The 22,891-nt window shown below is 43.9% G+C and overlaps 1 protein-coding gene across 2 annotated transcripts in view; it reads left to right on the top strand.

The window, feature by feature from the left end:
- The window catches only part of FAM124A (family with sequence similarity 124 member A), a 54,967-nt gene that overhangs the window by 26,518 nt on the left and 5,558 nt on the right, over positions 1-22,891 (top strand). For both annotated transcript variants that reach the window (XM_052786175.1, XM_052786174.1), the window contains exon 3: positions 11,461-12,200. In XM_052786175.1, coding sequence (XP_052642135.1) covers positions 11,461-12,200 — 740 coding nt within the window. The remainder of the gene's footprint in view (positions 1-11,460; positions 12,201-22,891) is intronic.

Here is a 22,891-nt window from a genome sequence, read left to right on the forward strand (position 1 = left end):
TAAAAAAGAAATAAGGCACAGCCACGTGTAAGGACATGCACAAATGAATGTGTAACTGTGCTTGAAATCAAATCTAGATTTGATTTTTGCATGCCAAGTGTGTCGCATTAACCACAAGCATGCCCTTCCCCTTGTAGAGACTGAAGTTCCTGTCCCTATTTAGCTTGGAGTAACCCATGTATCTTTGCTCTTTATTAAAATCAGAGTTGCGCTCTTTGGAATCATTTAGCATGCACCAAATGGTGTGTCCCGTGGTTAAATTACTTCCTACTGGCTTAGTGCTACCTTGGGATTTCTGTACTGAGGGGGTGTAAGTGTACCCTGAACAGTTACTGGACCAGAGCTATCAAAACTCTGGTTTTGTTGGTTTGTATATCGTTTTCTGACCACATCTAGTCAGGTTTTTTTCCTGTCATATAGATGTGACAGATAAAAACTGGACTAGTTATTAAAAAAAACAATAATTCATGTATGAATGGCAATCTGAATGTTTTTCTAGCTTCTTTTTTAAGCACAGACATAGTCAAAGCCACATAAGGAAATATTTCTTCTTTTTCATTACCAAGCATAATTCAGAAGCACAGGAAAACTTTGATAGACACTGAGCTATCGAGTGCCACACAATTCTAGTAAAAATTTACAGGAAAGATTTCAGAGAAAGTTAAATTGGATTATTAGGTGATGTGGGTTGAATTTCCCTCTGTGGGAGTGTTACTGCTGCTGTCCCAGAAAACCACAAGGAGCTAGGCACCCATTTAGTGGATCTTTTATCCTGAGCAACGTGTTGTGGGAAAGATCTTGGCATTCCAGGTTCAGCTGGTACAGTGATGGGAATGATCTGGAAATTGTTGAGATGTCTGTTGGAATTGTTAAAGCCCAAAGAGGGAAGCTAAAAAAAAAAAAATCTGTCCCGTGGCAACCGCTGACGCGGAAGCACTAGTTGTAGTAGAATGGGAAAAGCCATCTGACCCACTGAGTCAAATGACAAAGCACTTGTGAAGGCTGAAGCTATTAAGGCAGCTTCTACTAAATGCGTGCTGTTTTGATAATGCCAACAATTAGTTTCCTCAGCTTATGGCTGCAGTACATTATCATGGTGTATTTTTTTTTTAATTTGAACTTTTAAAAATAAATAAATAAAACTTATTTATGCAAGCTCAGCGGGGAACAGGGACATTTGGTAATCAGTGTGTGACCCATTCTAGAGCAGTAGGTGTCCACTGCCTGCCTCATTTTTGTTGGTACCATATATTTGTTGATTAATAGTTTTGGAAAAAAATCTTGTCTCTGTAATTTCTAAAAGGTTAATGAACTGTTTACCAGGTGACTCCTGGCTGCCACCATATGGGGTCAGGATGAAGCATCGATGACAAAGCATGCTTTGTATTACTGCTTCCCTTTTCCATCAGCTGGTATGGGGTAGACCTTTTGAACTGCACGCTGCTGTCAGCTGAAAGGATTATGAGATTCAAAATAGTTTTTCACTACTGCCAAGCCCAAATGGCTTCTTTGCTTGTCATGCTAATATTGTTGATTGTCTACAGAGACAGAAACATGGCAATGCTTGACCACACCTCAGGGTTTGATCCCATATTTTCTTTAGACATGTCTTGAATGTAGATGCTTTGTTGTGGCTTCTGCCTTCTCTCTGTCTGGGTTTCCTTGCCACCTCTTTGTGATACCAGAAAGGTTTGTGCAAACTGATTAAAAGAAGAGGTCTGCCTGAAAATTAACATTTTTAGCTAGATCAGTTCTCTGACTGCCACCAGAAGGCACAATCCTGATTACTCCTTGTCTGAGGGCTTCTTTTTCAGTCTGTTGCGCAAGCTGTTTCAACTTGCGCCTAGACCTGACACATGGGAGGCACTGGAAACACTTAGCTGGGAATAGTAAGGGGAAGAGTGCCAGCAGTGAAGTCTTAAATTGTCTTAAGTCCATAGTAAAATCACACTCTCAGTTAACTAGAGTACATTGTGTGAGGTATGGAGCTCATTGCTGGACCAAATTTGCCAGCTGCTCAAGTGTACAGCATCTCTTGGGGTTTTTGAAGGCAATGTTCTTTCTGCCCTTTTATAAAAACCATATTTTTGAGAATCTCAGCTTTACATACGAGTCAGACTTTAAGAAAATACAATGCTTGCAATCAAAGGACTTTGAACAGTATGGTGTTGGATGCGGTTTGAATGCTGACGTGCATTGTACAGTGTCATGGTTTAACCCCGTGTCGTGGGAGCTCAGCCCCACGCATGTCGTGGGAACTCAGCCCCACGCAGCCACTCGCTCGCTGCCCCTGGTTGGGATGGGGGAGAGAATCGGAAGGGTAAAAGTGGGAAAACTCGTGGGCTGAGATAAAGACAGCTTAACAGGTAAAGCAAAAGCTGCGCACGCAAGCAAAGCAAAACAAGGAATTCATTCCCCACTTCCCATGGGCAGGCAGGTGTTCAGCCATCTCCGGGAAAGCAGGGCTCCATCACATAGAACGGTGACTTGGGAAGATAAATGCCATCATGCTGAACGTTCCCCCCTTCCTTCTCCTTCCCCCAGCTTTACATGCTGAGCATGACGTCATATGGTCTGGGATATCCCTTTGGTCAGCTGGGGTCAGCTGTCCTGGCTGTGTCCCCCCCAACACCTTGTGCCCCCCCAGCCTGCTCGCTGGTGGGATGGGGTGAGAAGCAGAACAGCCCTTGGCTCTGTGTAAGCACTGCTCAGCAATAATTAAAACATCCCTGTGTTACCAACACTGTTTTCAGCACAAATCCAGAACATAGCCCCATACTAGCTGCTATGGAAAAAATTAACTTTATCCCAGTCAAAACCAGCGCATACAGCTTTTGATTTACTGGCGATTGGTGATGGGAGTTTTACTGAATTACTACACATTGCAACTCTGTACAGAATCTGATAATAATACCAAAGATCGGTGTCTGAGTTCTTGCCAAATACAATGATGCATATCTTTCTTTAAAAAAAAATTATGATTGGGAAGGACATGCATCTTTGCAAAGCTTAACTCTTCTAAAGTGGAAATCTGCAGCCATTTGGAATACTGCGCTCTCTGTGTTTCAATTTCAGGCCCTCTTCCCTTCCCTACTTCCCCTAAAAAGTGAGGTGACTGTTTGAGTCTACGTACAATATAAAATAACAATAAAACAAATTAATGTAATAGTTAAGTATTAATAATTAATGCACCTTCCCTGTATTTCTCCACTGGACTGAATTTAGCAGCGTATAGGCTGTTACATGAAGTCCTGCGTCTTACCCTGATGGCCCAGGCTTGTTTGTGCCCATAGCATCACCAAACTCAGTGGGGCAAATCCTGTGAGCAGCAGCTCACTGCTGTGCTTCTGTTCCCCACTCAGGGGTTTCCGATTACTCTTTCTTCTTATGTGTGTTGGAAAGACACAGAATGACAATTGCCAGCTGTTTTCCACAGATCAGGAATACCTGCAGGGTATCAAAAAAAAAAAAAATTTCCTTACTGTTTCTCCTATGGGTATTGGGTGTCCTGTGAGAATTAATCTCTGTGTGATGAAGCCATTTGAGCCCCTAGATGGGCAAATAGAGGTAGATTGTGGCTTTTGAGTGAAGGCAGCTAAGACAGTGAAGGCAGTTTGAAGATGCCAAATCAGGTGAATCTGTTTTGTGGTGTGGATACTTGTGCAGACTGAGACACCAAGACAGCTCTCGAATTGTGGTGAACTGTGTGGGAGGGAAGAGGGGAAATGACAACAGTTGGCATCTAAGAGAATATCCCTGAAGGTGTACAAGTACACCAGCCTTTTGGGGTTCTTGATTTTCAGCAAGTTAGTAGCTAAGTCTGTGGTTGAGGACAGTACTGAAGTAAGACTTCAGTGCTCTCTAGAGGATAAGTAGATGACAAGGATTTTTATTTTAAATTGAAATTCTGATTATTTCTAACACTGCTGTTGCCAATGTAACATATGCTGTCAGCAGCATATTTTGAGGGAGGAGAACACCAGGTTGCAAGAGCACCACGCAGCAAAAGTAAAAAGCTCATGGAGAAGACCACAGCATTCGCGGAAAAATCCTTATCTTGGGGGGTGTTTGCGAGGAATTGCCAAGCAGTTTGCTTGCTTGTAACCATGGTGTGAAAGCACCCACTGTGTGTTCCTGCAGTTTGTCTGCATGAAGATCCCATACACCTTCTTCTCAGAGTTGGGGGTCTTTTTTTGCTGGGTGCTTAATATACAGCACAGTACGGCTTCTGCTTTGACATGCCTATGGGCTCCATAAAGCCTAGGTAGAACACACAGACACAGCAAGGAGAAGGCTGTAGTGTCAGGGACATGGGATTACGCAGCCAGAAACACAATGTGGCACTCCTGTCCCTTTCTTTTTAGCCTGTTTTTGAAGGAAAACATCGTGCGAACATGTGCCATCTTTCTTCACAGAGACACTCACTTCCCACAGGTTTCATCGGAACAGGATGAAAGGCAGTGGGACAAACTTTTGTCTCCATGGAGAAAAAAGGCTGGAATGTGAGTTCAAGTTAACTCTTCTCCTAACCTACAGCTGGACAGTCAGCCCACAGGCAGCACACACATGCCTTTATGCCAAGTGTGAACTGCTTGTCTGCCAGGTAGTTAGGGGGTAAGTGAGAAAGCTGCAGTGCTGTGAATGAGGAGTTGAGGGAAATGGGGACTGAGAGCATATCCGTGACCTAAGGAGTCACTGACTCAGCCTTGCTATGGGCAGTCAGCAGCCTGACTAAAGGAGTCAAAGAAGTTGGTTTTGGAGGATGTGATGGAAGACATGACAATCACATACTTCAAGAGCATTTCTTCCATAACGCTCATCACAAAAGCACGTCTCATTTGATGACAAAGCGGTACAGAAAGGTAAGATACTAGAAGAAGAATGATCTTCAAGATAAGCATGTAGGCCCACAAACTTTCCCTCCAATTTTGGTTGCATAGCTGAGGTGCCCAAGGTGGAAGTGGAGTTACTTGGTTCCCACTGCACTTGTGGACAGTGGAGAGTGATGGACCTTATCTGAGGTTTGATTCTGTCTCTCAGCATGGACTACAAAAGGAGCCTGGGACAGCCAGTCTTCTGCTGGAGGGGTATCTGTCAGGTACCTAACCTTCCGTGGGATGACTCTGGGCCACAATGGTTGCGTTTTCTGTGAAGAAGATGAGGGTCATATGGTTCTGAAGGCAAGCTGAGATGGTGGTCTTGGCACCACAGACTGTATGACTGCAAACAGGAGAGCGAGCGTCAGGGTGCAGTTGCATGATCAGCTCAAGATGTGTAGCTACACAGATACCCAGGCCAACAGAAGGGAGTGGGCAGGAGTACCTGGAGAGGTGAAGGATGTGAGATGGAGTGAGACGGCCCCTTTCAACAGCAGCTTAAGTTGATCATGAAAGGTTACTGCCCTTCGGCAGGTCAGGGGGGTGTAGCTGGGGGTGGAGGGATGAGAATTCACTCGGGGCTGTAGCACAGTGGGGAGTTCCAGCAATTGCTGCACTGTCTAACAGCAAAAGTACCGCACGATGAGATCTGTCATTGCCTTTGCCTGATCATGCAGGGCCTCTGTGGGCATTAAATACTGCTTTTTGGTAAGATTCATTCCCATGGGGTTGGCTGCATGCTGTACACTAAGGGCAATGACACCTCGTAAGACTTCATATTAATGTGCCAGAGAAAGCTTTTTATCTCCATCAGACAGATAATGGGCTTAATTTTCCAGCTTTATTTTTGCTCAATCCTTTTTTTTCTTTTCGGTTCTATAGCAACTGGATAACAGCACAGAGAGCCTATATCATGTGCCCATCTGGAGCAGCAGGTTGATCATTTTGCCATGCTTGTCAGTATGCTGGTCTGCTCTGCGTTGTCTATACTACCTTAGCATGGATGGAGAAGCAAGCATCCTGGCGCCATTATCTCCATTAGAGAACATTCAACTGCAGCTCCGCAGGAAAATGCTGCTCTGATGGGAACGTGAAAGAGGTTTCTCTTCTTGTCGCTGTGCTGTGCAGAATATCCCCTTTCTTACTGCTTCTGAACATCCTTCATGAGTTTGAGGTGGTGTGTAAAGCAGGGCATGCTGAGAAGCACATTATCCTGCAGCCCTGCGTTTGTCAGATGCTATTAAACAGCAGGGAAAGAGAATGGAGGAGCTGCTGAATCTGTCACATCCTGCTTGTTCAAAAGATTATTGATGCTGCATAATTCATCAAAGCATGACCTAGCAGTGGGTTCTGCTGCCAGAGGTGTCCAATAACTGCTTCTGTTGCAGCTGCCCGTAAAGTGATGCTCCTTGTTTATGAAAATAGCCTCTGTCTTTGTGTCTGCCCATGAGCCTTTCAATTAATACACCTAAAACGGTCAGTCTCACCTTGGAGTCAGATAAAATGTGAAGGTCCTGTTCAGTAAGAAGTGCTACCATTTTGACATTTCTTTGTGTTTTGGAATGGGATTGAAATAGGGAAATACTGACATTTTCTGTGCAACAGAAGTTTCAATCAGGAAATATTATAGTGCTTTTTTTCTGACATTATTTATATAGTGATTTATTTTTATTACATTCCCACAGTTGAAATATTTTTATTTATTAACAATGAACAAAATATGCTGATCTTTAATGTTCAGTTTTGAATTATTTCATTACTTCCTGACAGCAATTATTTCCTGATAATGAAGTACTGCTCAATGGGAGTTGCAGTTCAGAGGCTTGGCACATTCACTCTGACCCTCTCCCATTGCCTGATTTACATCTCCTGTAATGCATCATGCAATTTGGTCAGAATGAAATGTGAAATCTTACTGTTTGATGTAGTGATAAGGTAATCTAGTCTGTACCGTGTAAGAGAGGTTCAGACGCTGGTTCCCATGAAGCAGCATGCCGCAGCGGGAAAATAGAAGTTTGTGTTCCAGTGTTCAGATGCTCAATGCAATATTGTGGGTCAGCTAAAAAAAATATTTATGTTAAGTATTTATAGGTTGAATACTTCCCCTGGGCTTCCTGGATAGAAGATGGAAAATGTAGGTTGAAAATATAATATAACGTATATTAAAAATACCTGCCACAGTTTGGAAATGCATTTTCTTTCCCATGCACAAACTGGGGCAGGATCCAGTCTGCCTAAAATCTCTCTTTGCCATAGACTCCATCCTAGCTCACACACTTACCAGGTTTACCTAACCCTGTAGGTAACTCTTCATTAAATATCTCCTGGTGAGTCTGAGACATCTTTAGGTCCATATCTTGATTCACCAATACAGGGTTAGGAGAGATGTTTCAGGGAGACAGGTACTTTTCTCCATCCTAAGCTCTGCTGTAGGCTGGTTTTAGGCAGTCAGTGGATTTCCAGCCAAGTCTGCTGGAGAAGCCTGGAAGATCCGATGTCATCAAGGCTGCTGAAGGCAGTGACTTCTCCTGAAATAAAAGTGGTTGGAGCACTGCCCCGAGAAGGGACAGGTCTTCGTGCAGGGCAGCTCCAGGGGGAATGCGCCCTGGGCCTCTCACAGCGTGAAAGAGGGACCAGACTGCCGGGTCGTGGCCAGATCACCCAGTAACTCTTCTGCTGGAGCCACGTGTGCCAGTGTCCCGGGGCCAAAAAACAAATGCAACAGGGAGACTTCTCTAGCCTAGGCTTGTTCAGGTGGCACGGGAGAAAACTCTGCTCATTTCTTCTAGGGACGCTTTGCCTCTTGTGGGCTTTTAATGCAAAATGCGTACGTACTCCAGGGAGGAGGAGTTGTAGCTCCGGTTCCCTGTATCTCCGGATGAGCTCAGCTGCTTCCCAGCTCCTGGGGTTGCTGCCCTGCTGTTACACCTGCTTGCGCCTGCTTTGGCCCGGGAGCCTGGCCCTCCTGGCCGGCTGCAGCAATGCCAGCGTTACCAGAGACCCTGGTCTTTATGGCATCTCTCGGGGGGGTGGCTGCCCCCACACCACCCCAAGGGAGCAGAGCAGGTAACCCATTGCTCCCCGCTTCACCCACGGGTGTTTGTGTCACTGGATCGGCACCGTTGTCGTAGCCGTCCGGCGGGGCAGGGGAGAGCTGGGCAGCTCTGGATGCCAAGGGGGCATCTTGTCCTCTCTGCAGGCACCGCTCTTCCCTACGGAGCGAGGAGGGGGGAAAGGAATGAGGAAGGCAAGATTCATCCTCCGCAGGTTTTTCAGAGGCGGCAGCCTCTCTCCATGCACTCAGCGGGGGATGTAGCCAACTGGGCTGGACAGCCAGGTACCTGTCCTGCCTGTCCCCAAGACAAGGCAGCTTGAATTTCAGCAAAGTCGTACTGAAATGAGGCAGCTGGCACGGACAGGCTTGACAGCACCCTCTGCTTTCTGTCAGATTGTCTTTCCGATGAAAAGATCGTGGTTTCTGGGCAGGGGAAGGAGGGGGGGAAGAACTGCAGGGACAGACTGCCATTCTGCTTTGCAGGACTTTCTTTTTTTTCTGCTCAGCAATATTGCATCAGCAACAAAATAAAAATAAGAGGTAGAGAAGGACCCATCCAAAGCTCGATCATAAAATATCAGGCCACCTTCAGCTCCCAGCTTTAGGACATCAAGTGTGACAGCCCCGCAGCATTTGGGCTGTTTGCTTTAGCCTCTCATGCGTGGTTAATACTACCTAACAGAGGAGTAAAAAGTTTAGAATTGTAAAATACTCTTTCCATCCTGGTAGTAATTACCTCTTAGCAATGTTAGTGCTTTGCCAACTCAAAGAGAACTAATCCCCTTCTGTCATAGGAGAGAAAAAAATGTAATAGCTGTGAGAACTGTGGAGCTTATTTCCAAATAGATGCCTCAGCATTTTGATATTTTCTGTGGGATTAACTAGTAACACAGGAAGGCTAATACATATGCAGAGCTTTCATTTGCTTCTGTGACAATTTGCCAGGGGCAAATTGAACTGTGTCATGAGAAATGGTGTTGTTTCCTCCCCTTCCTTGTCAGTTGAAGCAAAAAGACTTGTTAGTAACATAGAAACAATTTGCAACTTATCATCAGTTCAGGGGAAGTTTCTTTTAGCTCCTTGCCTCATATTTCTGCTTTTCTTATGTTTCTGTTTTTCTTACGAAAACAGAAGGGGCTGCCATTTTATAAGCACAGAAGCCACATAATGAAAGGTGTAAAGGTGTTGTAGTAAAAGCACCTTTGCTAACATAAAATAGATACTGAAGCTCTTTCTGTACTGATCTGTTACACTTTTCCCTCTTCAGCACAGTTGCTTCTGGCTCAAAAAAAGATGATTTGCGCTGCTGTATATATAACCCTAGCTCCTAATGATGGTTTTGTGCCATGTTTGGTGGTCTTCTGAGACCGGCTCTGCGAGCATCTGGTGCTGATGGGCATAGGCAGCGATGGCTGCAGAATACTAATGCTGGGGCTGGCTCCCACAAAGCTCCACTTCTGAAAAATGCTTTAGCCATTCACTGTCCGTGCACCATGCTGAGCAACAGGAGGGCAGAAAAGCCATGCTTGGGGATTTTTTTTTTCAATGCAGAGCAAGAAGCCGACAGGAACGATGGCTCTTTGCTTCACATTGTTGTGCCCAGGCTTCTTTCAGAGCTGCAGTCATTTATATGCATAAATATCAAGCCTGTCACTTGTTGCAGGCTTTGATAGCATTTGTGTAACAAAGGAAACGGAGGGAGAAAAGCCCTGAACATCTTCTATTCCAGTCTTAGTAAATGAATGACTGTGTAGCTATGGCAATTACTTTCTTTCTGGTTTTATTAGATCACTGTCCTCTGCAATTTGTTTTCCTTCCTGTACTGCTGTCCTGTGTAAAGGACCACGAGAGGACCTCCCCCCGCACCCCCTTTGTCTTTCTCCCACACTGTGACTATCCCACAGGGGATATCTCAAAGAATTACCTACCAGTAACAATTGCCACAGCAAAGCTTCTTGCCATATACTGACACAGATTTTTTTTTTTTGCTTCAACTTTTTTCTTCCGTTAACCATCTGACGAAGTCACTCCACATCACCCATTTCATGCAGAGATACAAGAACTCTGCTGTATTATTTGTTTTTTTGATTATTTACTTGATTTTTCTATATCTCCCCTAGGCAAAATGCATGCTTGCTATTTGCTCTGCATACCATATCTTTCTGCAGCTTTTAAATTCAGGCTGATAGTATGTTTACCAGTCATCTCTGGAAAGCTATGCCATTGCATCTAGCTTTTTCTGGGTCTTGCAGCTATTCTGTATTGAAAGACAACTAAAATACACTGCTTGTCTAATACTGCTTTTCCATTAAAGCAATTGCTGAAGTATCACAGGAATGTTATTCTGATGCCAGGAGGGAGGACGGAGAGGTTCATACTGATTGCCAATAGGAGGGGAAACAGCCTGTGAGACAATCCCCCTATTAAATGTGGTCTGCAGAATGAAAAGCTTGGGAAGCCTTTCTAAGGCTTCACACGTTTAGGCTTTGTGCCTAGGCTTGGGGTCTCAGACATGGAGGTGGTTTCAGAACACTGCACAGGGGGAACTATTTCAGAAAAAATATCCAGATTACCTGGATAATTTATTAAACTGTCTTGGATCTCCATTCACATGCATCTTTATTGGCATGCAACTCCAGCAGAACAGAAGGGACAATTTGTCCCCTGCCCTCCAACCAGCCATTGCTCTGCTTCTGAGGTTTCAGGGACAAGAACAGATAAGAGCCCCTGTGAGCATTCCCAAGGCTAACTAGGTTTCTTTTTTCCCCTGAGTAAGTGTAATTTTTTGTGCTTCCTGCTTTTACCAGTCTTCCCTAATCTTATAAAAACCTTGAAGCAGTAGTATTATAGTCTTGATGGTCTGAAGATATAAACAGCTCAGGATTTGTAGGAACAAGTAATATCTTTTCCTGCAGAAGGACTTGTGTGCCTGAAGGCTTGTCTGTTTTTTTTCCCAACTGTATCAGTTGGTCTAATAAAAGATATTACCTCTCCCTACAAACTTTGCCTTACTTATTAAAACAGTTGCCTCCAGGACACAGAACACTCTTAACTGGGTGGAAAACTCCAACATCAAGGTGATAGAGTGGTGTGATTTCCATGCCCCAAGCCAATTGGCACAAATTAAAACAAGGTGGGATGAACACTGTCCACCCTGATCATTCTGCACATCATTAGTGTCCTTTTCACCCCCACTCTATGTCAGTATTTTTGTCTTTCCTACCTCTCAGCTATATGGGGCAGCTCTTTTCTAACACAGAAACACACACTGGGTAACGTTTTTTGGATGCTACCTCAAGTAGAAACAGCAACTCTTACAATAAGCCTGATGAAACTTCTCTGTCTTCTGATTATTTTCTGGGTTGCTGTATCTCTGTACATTATTTTTAGTTTACTGCAGGTGAGCTTGAGGGAGGTGGGAAAAAAAGCCCGGTGTGACTGAGTAGACTGTTTCTCCTTTAAGGATCACTTAAATGTTGACAACTTTGTTAAAAATCTTAAAGGATATTTTTCTTTTTAAACTCTCAGGTGAACTTTCTGTGGAAGGCATACAAGACCCATTCCTTGTTAGTGTACATATTATCACAGACCCAGGTGAATCCAAGACTCTTCAGCAAGCCATCGATAAGCTTCTAGCCTGGATCCATCCAGACCTCCAGCTGTTTCGAGTCTCAGAAAGACGAGTGCCCAAGAAGCGCAGGAAGCCAGGTAAGGCTGGTGTTTCCCAGCCAGCCCTGGCTGTCATTCTGTTTCTGCAGGAGGAATATGGAGAAGAACCAATCTTGCAGCTCCACGAGACTTTTCAGCGGCCACCTTGGCATTACCACCACACAGAGCGAGTGCATGGGAAGTTCCTCCCTTACATGCCATGCAGCCAGGACTTTTACGCTTTGGCTCCAGAGACTCCTCTGTGGGCCATTCGCCCGGTGCACTACGGGAAAGAAATTATCCGCTTCACTATATACTGCAGGAGTGAAAACTTTGTTGACATTTTGAAGTTGTACGAGTTAATACTGAAAAGACCAGTATGTCAGAAAAAAGCAGACTTTTGTGTTTTTCCTGTCTATTCTAACATGGAAATAGACATTCAGTTTTCTTTAAAAAAACTTCCGAAGGGCCAGGTGCCAATCCCGACAGAGTCAGCAGTGCTGGAGTTCAGAGTAAAAGATGTGGGGCAGCTTGTGCCTCTCTTGCCCAACCCTTGCAGCCCTATCAGCGAAGGCAGGTGGCAGACGGAAGACCATGATGGAAATAGGATCCTTTTGCAGGTAAGTTCAGTACACAGGGAAACAGAAGCACGTTTATTGGTTTTGTGCAGGAAAGCTTAACCTGCAGTGGCAGCCAGAAAAGGAGGCTTTTTTTTTTGCTCTCTCCTAGGAGAAAGAGCCAGGACAGTACCGCTAAAGAAAGACATTGAAGCCCCTTGCTGTGTGTGTAACTAATCAGGAAAGCAGTGGGTGATACTATCCAGATCAGATATCAGTCAACCTCAGTTTATGCAAAGAGTGATGTGAGATGAGGTAGCTGTTTAAAAGAATGAGGAGAGAAGGAATTATGAGCCCAAGTGGAGAAATTATGGCTGATGGGTGTAGTTTTATAAGAAATATGGGCACAGAACTGACAGGGGTTTATAAAATAGCTCTCAGTTATGAGATTTTTATGGAAGACAAGCAGAATTCCTGATGGTACTCATTATTTTCTAGCGTCCCAGGGTGACAAACTGCATCTCTCTTTTGCACAGATTATCAGGACAGGGAGAGAGGTGGTGAAGGAAAAGAAATGCACCCTGAAGAGCAGCCTAAGAGGGGCATTCCCACAGACTCTCTTTTTGACCTAATCTCAAGTGCTCGTAACCAAGTCCTGAAAGAGAGTTTATTCGTTAGGACATCTGTAGGCACCATATCAGGGCAATGTATCAGCATGCTCTGCTTCACTACACCACGTCTGAGGGAGATAACAGGAATAACAAGCAGCAAGCTTTTAATAGCTGCCTGCCCTGCAGAGGGGGTGTCTGTGGCAATCCAGAGCCAGGTTAATGTGCATTCCTGCACTGCAGAGGTATTTATTGCTGCTTAGCATTCGAATCTAGGAGCACAGACCCTCACCTTTGGAAGACTGTTGTTCAGATTTCAAAGCAGGGCATTTTTTTAGAGCGAATTGCATTCATGAAGCTTGTCAAATTCTCCGACCTTGTTTCTGTGGAAGAGGCATTGTGGGTGCCATCCTTCCACTGTACGGACCTCCCAGCTTGCAGAGAGGTGGGTACACCCCCCTGCAGCACAGTGCCTCTGGGTTTATAGCTCCTGGGACTGAAAATCCAGATACACGGGGCATCTGTGCTCTGGTGAGTCACATCCAGGTTGCGGTGAAACTTTTCAATGCCGCTTTGCAGATGCCACCCACAGAGACACCTCGTGCCAGAGCTGAACAGCACACGTGTGGGGCTCAGGAGGCAATTCAGCTTCCCTGCCCATCTGCCGAGACAGTCACCGATTTGTCAGAGTTACTGCTTCCACTGTAGGCATATCTCTGTTAGCCTGAGATAACTTGTAAACTTAAGCTTACAAGAGCCATCAGGAAACTTTTACACAGCAACCACACTCACCTACATCCCCTTTTCCCTGTTCTCTTTCAGGAGGTTTCTGCTATGTGATATAACTTTGGTTTATAGGATCTTGCACTGGTTTCAAGTAAATTGAAGGGAAGGGTAAAAAAAACAATAGGGTTTCTAAATAAGGCTTTTGATTTCAAAACAGCAAATTTTTAGAAGTAACAGGTGCCCAGCAGTACAGAGGTAAAGCAAGACTTGCCAAACAGCAGGCTGAGGTAAACCCTGCAAAGAAAATCAGAACAAGATTTTAGCCATATGCACCAAAAGAGAAGAGCAAAAGCCTGCTAAGCATGGCCTCCAAGTGCAATTAATCTTCATTTCTGTTTTCAGTGAGGATGATGATGCTGAACAGGAGGGCAAAATTGCAAATGGGAATGAGGTTACTGAAATGGAAATTATCACACTGGAAGTGTGGTGAAGCAAAAGAAGTTGAATATATGCAAAATGGGGGGAAAACAGAGACTTTGGATCTAACTTAGATGATGGTAAAGTCATGAGACTAGTTCCTGGTATACAGGCTTTAAACAACTCTGTACAATCAGAAGTGGAGCTCTATAACTAAACTAAAGGGAAAATGTCCTGTTTGTACTCAGATGACTACAAGCCACCAGTGCAACACGGCCATGAAAAGAAAAGTGCAGTTTCTGGTGTGTACCAGCGTTAGTATCCCCTAAGGAGTGTGGGAAGTGCTTGTGCCATTGCACAAGGTCCCACAGGCCTCACCAGTCTTCAGCCCTGGGCTCCAGAAAGGTGACTTGAGAGAGGTGTGGGGACAGGTAAGGGCTCTCACCCCTTGCAGAGGAATGGAGAGACTGTCTTACAAATGGAAACTGGAAGAGTAGGGTCATCTGAGCCTAGCCAAAGTAAGTCTGAAGGGAGCTCCGACTGTGCTCAGAAAATGTACCAGAAGGTAAACGGCAGGAGCAGGAAAAGGCTGTTTCACTAAATGACTCTTCTGGCACAGGAACAAAAACCTGTCGATAAATAGATTTAAGTTCACAGTTGTACGTATTGATGGCCAGCTACATAACAGCCACCCAGCAGGTGCAAACAGGTTAATACCCTAATTGAAGACAGGACGGTCAGTTAAGGAAAACGGATTATAGGATGGAGCATGGGTTGTAGGAAACACTGGATTTGGTGATCCATGGACTCCTTACATTCTTTTAACTCATACTGAGTTCAAAACACTTATAGTATCTACCTTTTAAAGTAACAGGACTATCTTTTGACTTCTCATGGAGTGCTGCTATTAACAATATTATCAACGCCACAGCACTGGTTATAACTTTCACTTCTTCCCAGTTATATGAACCCGAACAATGACCTCCTAGTATTTTTCAGCCTGCACATCAGTTGGTACTTAGTTTAATCATCAGAATATTTTTATTTACTTCATATGGATACTGCACCTTTTTACAGATTAAAATTACCAGTTACACCCAAAATGGTAGATTGACATCCCTGTTAAATTACAGGCGGTGTTTAATGTTTGAAGTTTGAATATACCTCCATGATTAGACTAACGAGATGTGACCTCTGTGTTTTTCTTGGTGTGCTTACAGGGACTTGGATACTTGCCAGGCAGATTGATCCATGTTCTTAACCCATTTTGCAAATGCAATTACCAAGGGGCTTAGATAAAGTCAGTGCAAGAGAAAATAAAGTTATTCATGGGCAGGATAAGTCTCTTTAATACCACAGAAACTATTCCTTCATTTGCAAGGAAGCCCTTCAAAATTATTTTGTCACAGTAGCTTTTCCACATTGGCAAGTTAGCTCCAAGGGTGCAGCAATATACCAGCTGAGGCAAAGGGTAAGCCTCAGTTGGCTTTAGCAGGAGCAGGAGCAAGGCTTAAGAGCACGTTTGCATCCGTTGGGAAGACACCCACACTGCTTCACCAGTGCTAAGCCCAGAAGCAGGAGCTCTGGGGAGCTCTTGTCAGAGCAGTGGGAAGAATATGTAAATAATGTAGCTAAGAATATACCATATACTGGTATACTGAATGTACTGCCAGTTTTATAGGTCTTGTCCAAATTCCTGGCTGCCTCTGGGCATGATCCTCATGGAGACAGCTGAAGTGCTAATGAACTTTCACTCCTGGCAGTGCAACGTGGGAAGCGGGAAAGGTTAATAACTGATGGGACTGGCTTGGCCACGCATGTTTGGGAAGCAGGGCTAGTGAGCAGAGGGAAGAAAGTGCACAGATGGTTTCTTTAAATTATGGGAATGTCTTTGAATAAGGTAGGAAAGGTAAAACTACATTTTGGCAGAATTTTCTAGCTACTCTGCATGAGGGGCGACGTACAGGCATACTTGGGAGGAAGGTCGGCGGCAGCAAATGAGTATCTCACCTAGGTAGCGACTCGGTGCTTAAGCACAAGACCTACTGCCATTTTACATGCCAAAGGGTACCTGAGCCACCCAGAAGAGGTGTCCTGGCAGGTTAGACTCAGGACCTATGGGAGGGCTGTGCCCTCCTGGAATGCCAGGCAGGGACCCTAGGAGATAGCAGAATGGACAAAACACTTCTGCTCAGGCCCCTGATTCACACTGTAATAACCAATTTCGTGCTGAAATCCCTCCCCCTCCACCATCTTCAGCACCAAGAAGCAAACAACATTACCAGAAAGCCAAGACAAATAAAAATCCCAAGAAATGTGTGGTTTGTTACCAGTCTGTGCTAATCCTGCTTGAAACAAGGTAGTCAGATCTGGCATTGTAAGGCTCTTATGCCAGTTGTTGTGCTGACAAGCCTATACTGTTTATGGGGTGGCTATTTTCTGCCTAATGTTGCTTTATAGAGCATCCTTGAAATAACAGTGCAAATGTTAAGTGATCACAGCTTTTAGTTAGAGGAATTTTTTTAGCTGATTTGCTGAGTAAATCGGCCAGTGTTCTTCTTACCTGTACTGGGCAACCATAATCTTGAGTTCAGAAGTGGTATAATCATATTTAGGAAACATGGTTTATTATCTGAAGCTTTGGTTCTGAGAGAAGATTGCTTGTAGACTCAACCATTAAGAATGGTTAACCTGCTGCTGTGCTACCTGCAAGCTCAGGTCTTTGCTACCTTGGAGATTTCTCCGTTGCTTGGTGTTCAAAATGAGTAGTCTAGATCTATGGTCAGGCAGTAGTCATCCCCTAATGGTTTCATGAGGTCAGCTGCAGTCATTTATGTACAAGATCAGTATGTTACTGTTGCATACATCCTTGGAGTTGCCAGAAGTCAGTCTGGGGGGTGCAGATGTCTGCCAGCTGCATGCATAAAGGCATTCTGTGCTAGGCATTTGCAGTGCAAAATGCCTGAAGATGGGAAGCAGCATGAAGGTTACATGCCTACACGGACATCGGCAAATATGTTATGCAGAAAAAAGAATCAAAAGCTTATAGCTAAAAACCTCTTTGTTTATTCAGTGTGTTATATACAGGTGTCTGTGAGACTCGTAAACTCTTCTCTTCATCCCCTTTTATCTGGGGCCACAAGGAGAACAAAAGTGCCTTTATTTGCCTCAGCTTATTTAAAACATGTACGTATCTGCGTGAAAAGTCTGGTTGTAGTCAAACCTCACGCTCAAGATACCGGAACACAGTAATCAGGGAGAGAGATTTTTCCATGATGCACAACTGACCCAATGTGTTTTAGGGAGCAGAGACAGTGCCCTCGTACAGAGTGCTGGAGACTGGCCGTAGCTGGAGGAAGGAGCTGGGACAAGAGGACTCGGACAATGCAGAAGATACCCCGTCATAGATATATGGGCAGCAAGGGTGGGTATTACTGACTGCTGAGGTCAAAATAATTACCAGTTCTGAGGTTAGGACAAAGCTTTTCCTTTTCCTCTCCCAGCCCCAGCTGAGACTAAAGGAAACATTTTACTCTCCTCTGCAGCTCAAGGAATGGTTTGTCTCTTGAGCTTATCTTGGCGAAGGAGAGGCAAATCTTGGAGGCTCAGGGTCCACTCCTGTTTCTGTTGATAGGTTTAGGACACTTATCAGTGTGGTCACGATTGCATTTACTTCAGCTGACCCAGCAAACCCTTGCAGACCTCACCTGGCTCTGCATTTCCTCTCTCCAACACAAAGCAGTGTTCCTTTTCCTTCCCTTAGTTTCCAGTTTGGGTGCCTTGATGGTCATCCAGCATTCGTATGATCTTGATAAACATGTAAATCGTCTCGGAGTGTTAGTCTGCTGCCATTTCAGGGGCCTTGGGCTTTGTGGCACCTCTGTCTTATGCCCCTGCCTGAAGCATACAGCAGTTTAGTCTCCTGAAAACTGAAATGCTTTCATCTGCCTAAAGCGTCAGCAGGCTCAGTAAAGAAATGGCTTAATGATTTGTAAAATGATGAACACAAGGTCAGGCTGGATGATATAATGTACCCCTGTAGTCTTAAATGCAGTTAAATAATTTTGTCCCTGTTACTCAAAGCATTACCAGCTACAAACTCTGGGAAGTAAGGGAAAGAAAGCGCAGTCCCACTGCTGCAGTCTTGAGTCACTACAGTTAAGTACAAGTAGAAGAGAGAAAGGTGAGCAAGTAAACCAGGAAGCAGAGAAGGTAAAAAGGAAAGACAAAAACAGGCAAAGAGAGGGCACTTTTTCAGAGAACAGTTTGGTCTGCAAGAAGGACAATGGAGGTGAGAAAAGAGCTTCGAGCTTGCTTGAATTAATAGTGCAGATAGAGCAGATGTGAATGCAAAGAGGAAGAAAGGCAAGAAAAGCATGAAGGACAAGCAAGGATGTATACAGGGCACCTTTACAAAAATTACTTTTAGTTTCTCTTGAAACTGGTGAAAAGGACAGACCTTTGGAGTAAAAAATCGCCTCAATCAAGGGAGGTGCCTTAAGCCGATTTAATTAATGTGTAAGTCTAATACTAGCCTCCTGTTTTTAAAAATCTTCTACTGTATTTTTCCTTTCCTTTTAGTGCCGTAGCTGTTTGGTTCTTCTTAGTGCTAATGATTGATTGGTTTGGGGGGGGACACAGCGAATCAGTCAGTAACTCAAATTGAAGGAGATTTTTTAGTTGTTTTTCTTCATCCTAAGGTACTTTCTCTCTGTCTTTGCTGTTAGTGCAGTTGTGTTTCATGGCATAGTAAGATCGCTGATGACTCTATACACCCAGCAAAAACTCTTGAGCGTGAATATATTTAGCATTACACGGCACCCACCTGTTCTAGTTTTGTAAACATGGTACATGCCACTTTTCAAATACGTTCAATTCAATTTTAAATCAAATTTGTACATTTTGCCTTTTGATATGCTGCCCTTCTGAACACATTTTGCCTTTCAAGTAAGACTTATTATAGTGATACTGGGGACTAACCTCTGCCACTTTTTCTTGTGTTGATTTTTTTTTTCCTGGATCAATCCCACTGGTTTTAATACAATTAAACAAACACCATCGCACTCCTGTTGAGCAAGGCAGGCAAAATCTGGGCTCGAGCTGGTGATGTCATTGCCATGCTCGCTGTTTGGCTGGGTTCTGACCTCAGTGGAGCCTTGTTGGCCATGCTTAATACAGATTATGCATAATGAGATCACTATCTGCTTGCTTAAAAAGCAGATAACTTAAAATAGACTGCAGGAGCACTGATGGATTTTTTGTGTCAGGTATAGGCAGCCCAAGTGAAGTCAAAAGTGCATTTCTGCGAGGTTCGCCCCAAGTTGTTTATGGCGTTCCCGGATATTAGTCATGAAATTCTTCTGCAGGCCATTGTAATACACAAAGACTCTAAATCCCTCCAGGCTTCACAAAGATTTGTGCAGAGATTATAAATGAGCAGCAGATTAGCACCAGATGAAAAAATCTGCTCTGTTAGAGAGCTAATCTGTTCAGTCAATGGCTGGGTTTGTTGTGCGTCTTTGTGGCGAGGTCTGACAAATATCTCTCCTTGTATTTGGAATTTCAGTCCAAATCAACGTGTTGGTTTGGATCGAGTCTTTGTCAGCTCAGATGGCTGACCCCCTCTCCAGCATCTCTGCCACGCTTGTGCCTGACGCAGGCAGCATGGCTATAGCAGGCAGGGCTCTGCCAGGCTGCAGCGAGGTAACAGGCGATGCAGAAAGCAAGCTGTGAGAAGGCTGAAGATAAGGACTTAAAAAAGAAAAGAATTCAGAAAATTAAAGCAGATGCAACTGCTTCCAAAGCCAAGGGCAGAACTGAGGAGGCGAGAGAAGGCTGTTCTGCTGAAAAGAGTAGCTACGTGTGCATCACACTGTCCTCAAGGCACAAAAGTAGTTCTTGCTGTTTTCAGCATCCCACGGCACAAAGGGCAGTGGAAGATCGGCATCTCCTGCTTGCTTGTCGTGGTTTCTTCTGTAAGCGGTCACACCTGGAAATCCAGTTTGAACTTGGTGGGACTGTCAGGCACTGTAAGGTTAAAACAAAGAGGAGCGATCACACAAATGCACAGGCTGCATGCAGCTCTCCGTATGCCATGCCAGGGTGGTACAAGGGAGTACGGTCAATGGCCTTGGCACAGGACTAGGAGCTAATTTTGCCCGAGTTTTAATCCTGGCTAAACCATTGAATCCTCTCTGTGATCTCTGACAAGCTACAGAATGTAGATATAGAAAAGTCTTATTAGTCCACATAATCCAGTTCTCTACAATATAGAATTAGCCTGTAATCTTTATTCACTAGTATTTCATGAGATGGAGCTTCTGACACTCCACCTGTAGTACAGTTTTACAGTGTGATATTCTCACAGTCAGGAAAGTCTTCAGTTATGTTGTTTTAAGATGAAAGTATTAAAAAAATCTCCCCCTATTATTTCCCCTTTCTCCCCATATCATGAAGAGCAGCACTGGAAAATAGGTCTTGTAAATCGTAACACATCTAAACAAAAAAGATTGAGGTAAACAATTCCTCCTATAAACAGAGCTGTTCAGATATAAGCTGTGTTAGTGATGTCTCTTGGCCTGCCCTGCAGGTAGCCAGCCTAAGGCCAGGCTGTACTTGTCCCCTTCTCCTCGCTGATCCACCATTAACCTCCTGCCAGGCCAACGGGGCTTGACCAGGAGCTGTGACCCAGTAGCAGGAATAACAGCAAATACCTTGTATAAAATGAAATGCTCATACCTGTCCACAGGAACATTAGAAGAGCTAGGAAAAAAGTTTAAAATAACAAAACCCTAAAACTAATGTCTTACCTAAAGTAGATTTTTCTTGTTAGTGTAAGCATGTTCCAGTTAGGCAGGTACTTACAGCTATTCGGCTGCACAGGGCAGGTTGCCCCTTCCAAGTGCCACCGCTTAGAAGTGCATTTCCCCTTTCCTTTGAGTCTCTACTTTGTACCTGCATTTTGGTTAGAAAGTTCCTCCATGAGAGCCCCCAGGGTTTCTAGCAGGAGTGTTTCATCTCACCTCATCTGTTTATCCTGGTGTTGCCCTCTGCTCCACACCCTCGTAGGTGATGCCTTGGGTAAGCATCCTCCTGAGTACTGGTAATTTGGTTGCACCTGTAGGCATTGTGTTGCATACCTACAGTGCAAAGCTAACACGAGCTGATTTAAACTGGAGGGTTCATAAATATTAGAAAGAGCTCAAACAGCTATTCTTTTGTCTGTGCTTTATTCCCCAAATGCTTAAGACTTTACCTGTATTAATAAATTAAACGTGCCCAGGAGCATTCCCAGGCACTGAAATCCCTGACATGGAGCGGCCCGTGCGTGTGCTTGCAGGCCAGGCAGGGTGCAGTAGATGCCTCCAATTAGATGACTGAATCAGACCCAGTATCTCTCACTAATGGTGGCCTGAGAGACCAAATTAAATTACTTTTTCTTTGGAACATGTGTCAAAAGTTATGTCAACAAATAAGAATAACAAATTATTACCATCATCTAAATACATGAGACTTTTACTAGTGTGCAAAATACCTCCTCTATACCCCAAAGGAAATGAACACACAGGAGTTATCTCTGCAGGATTTGGTTCAGCTCCAGATTGTAGACACCTAAAACTGATGTCTAACTGCAGGTATTTTTGTGTGAGCTACAGTCTGTGTTCTTACTGGAGTCCACGGGTATGTAGTCAGTACAGCCCAAGGACCTAGAAAGCAATTCAGCTAACCAGCCACAGGAATTTTCTTCAGGGAAGGCTGAATTGCTCTCCGGACTCCATTGGTTGTATTAACTAGACAACTAAATCCTACCTGTGATATCTGTGGGCTCTGTCACATACATACAGACAGATGTCTGGTCTGTGCAAGGTAAAGGCAAGGCTTTTGTACTGCCCACAGAACTCTCCCCAGTGCAAGTGTCAGGTCCGTCCCCAAAAGCCTTCTGTTTTCAAGTGCGGTTTTGTCCGAGTTGTTACCGAGTATTCCCAGTGGTCCCAAAGACCTCCTTACTTTTTCACCTACAGGAAGACTGCACTTGCTTGGATCCTTGGTTTATTTGATTGCTTGATCTGCCAGTTATCAACTAAGTCTACAGAAGCACAAGAATATAGCATAAAAACAAGCCATGGTCAGGCAATCCATGACTTTGAGAGGTAGGAGAAGTGTTCTGGAGTTGCTTCTGTTGATTCGCCAAGCGTGGTGGTTGAGTCCATCTAGTGTATCTGACATCAGAGCTGCTGAACAGAAAAAAAAAAAGTACCTTTGGTTAATGCAAACAAAATATAATGAGGAGTGTTTTCTTCAACAAACCCATCAAAAGAATGTGGTGATTTGGTTGTGTACTTTCAGCATGTCATATTGTTATTGCTGGGGTATCCAGAAATGTCTTCATTTAAGAAACAGCTGGTAATTTCTTCATGGACACAAGCCTTTTATCTTGCCGAGTAATTTTTTAAACAAATTAATTCATGTATTGCACAAATAAAATAATGCTGAGTGTAGAGGTCTAAAGTCATTTCTGGTTAATGTTTTGCTGACCATTTGACTCATTTTATTTGAGTTTTTTGTACTCTGTTTCTTATCAGTTAATGAAACTGGTACACTACTGTGGTTAATTTTCCCATTAATTAATTTAATTCTTTATGGCATTAAGGAAAACAGCTTTTTTATATTATATTATACAGAAATAGGTTATGAATTAACATACCTCATTACAGATACATTGCTGTATATATACATATCTACAACACCTAAGTGAACTCCTATGGTTTGGCTGTCCTATAAATCACCTCTAGCTAGGCAATCACGAATGAGCAAAACATTTTTTGCAGATGTGAAAATCCTTTTTTGCCTATAAAATCCTGACAATAAAAACCAGAAGATGGTTATGACAGATCTGGGTCACTAAGACAATGTGATGTGCACTAGCAAGATGTCAGAAGCAGCAATGTATGGAATTCTTTTAGAGGCAGGGGATACAAATGACCTCCTTGGTTGCCAGGTCTC

Source organism: Harpia harpyja, chromosome 4 (assembly GCF_026419915.1).
Source record: "Harpia harpyja isolate bHarHar1 chromosome 4, bHarHar1 primary haplotype, whole genome shotgun sequence".
Taxonomy (NCBI): Eukaryota; Metazoa; Chordata; class Aves; order Accipitriformes; family Accipitridae; genus Harpia; species Harpia harpyja.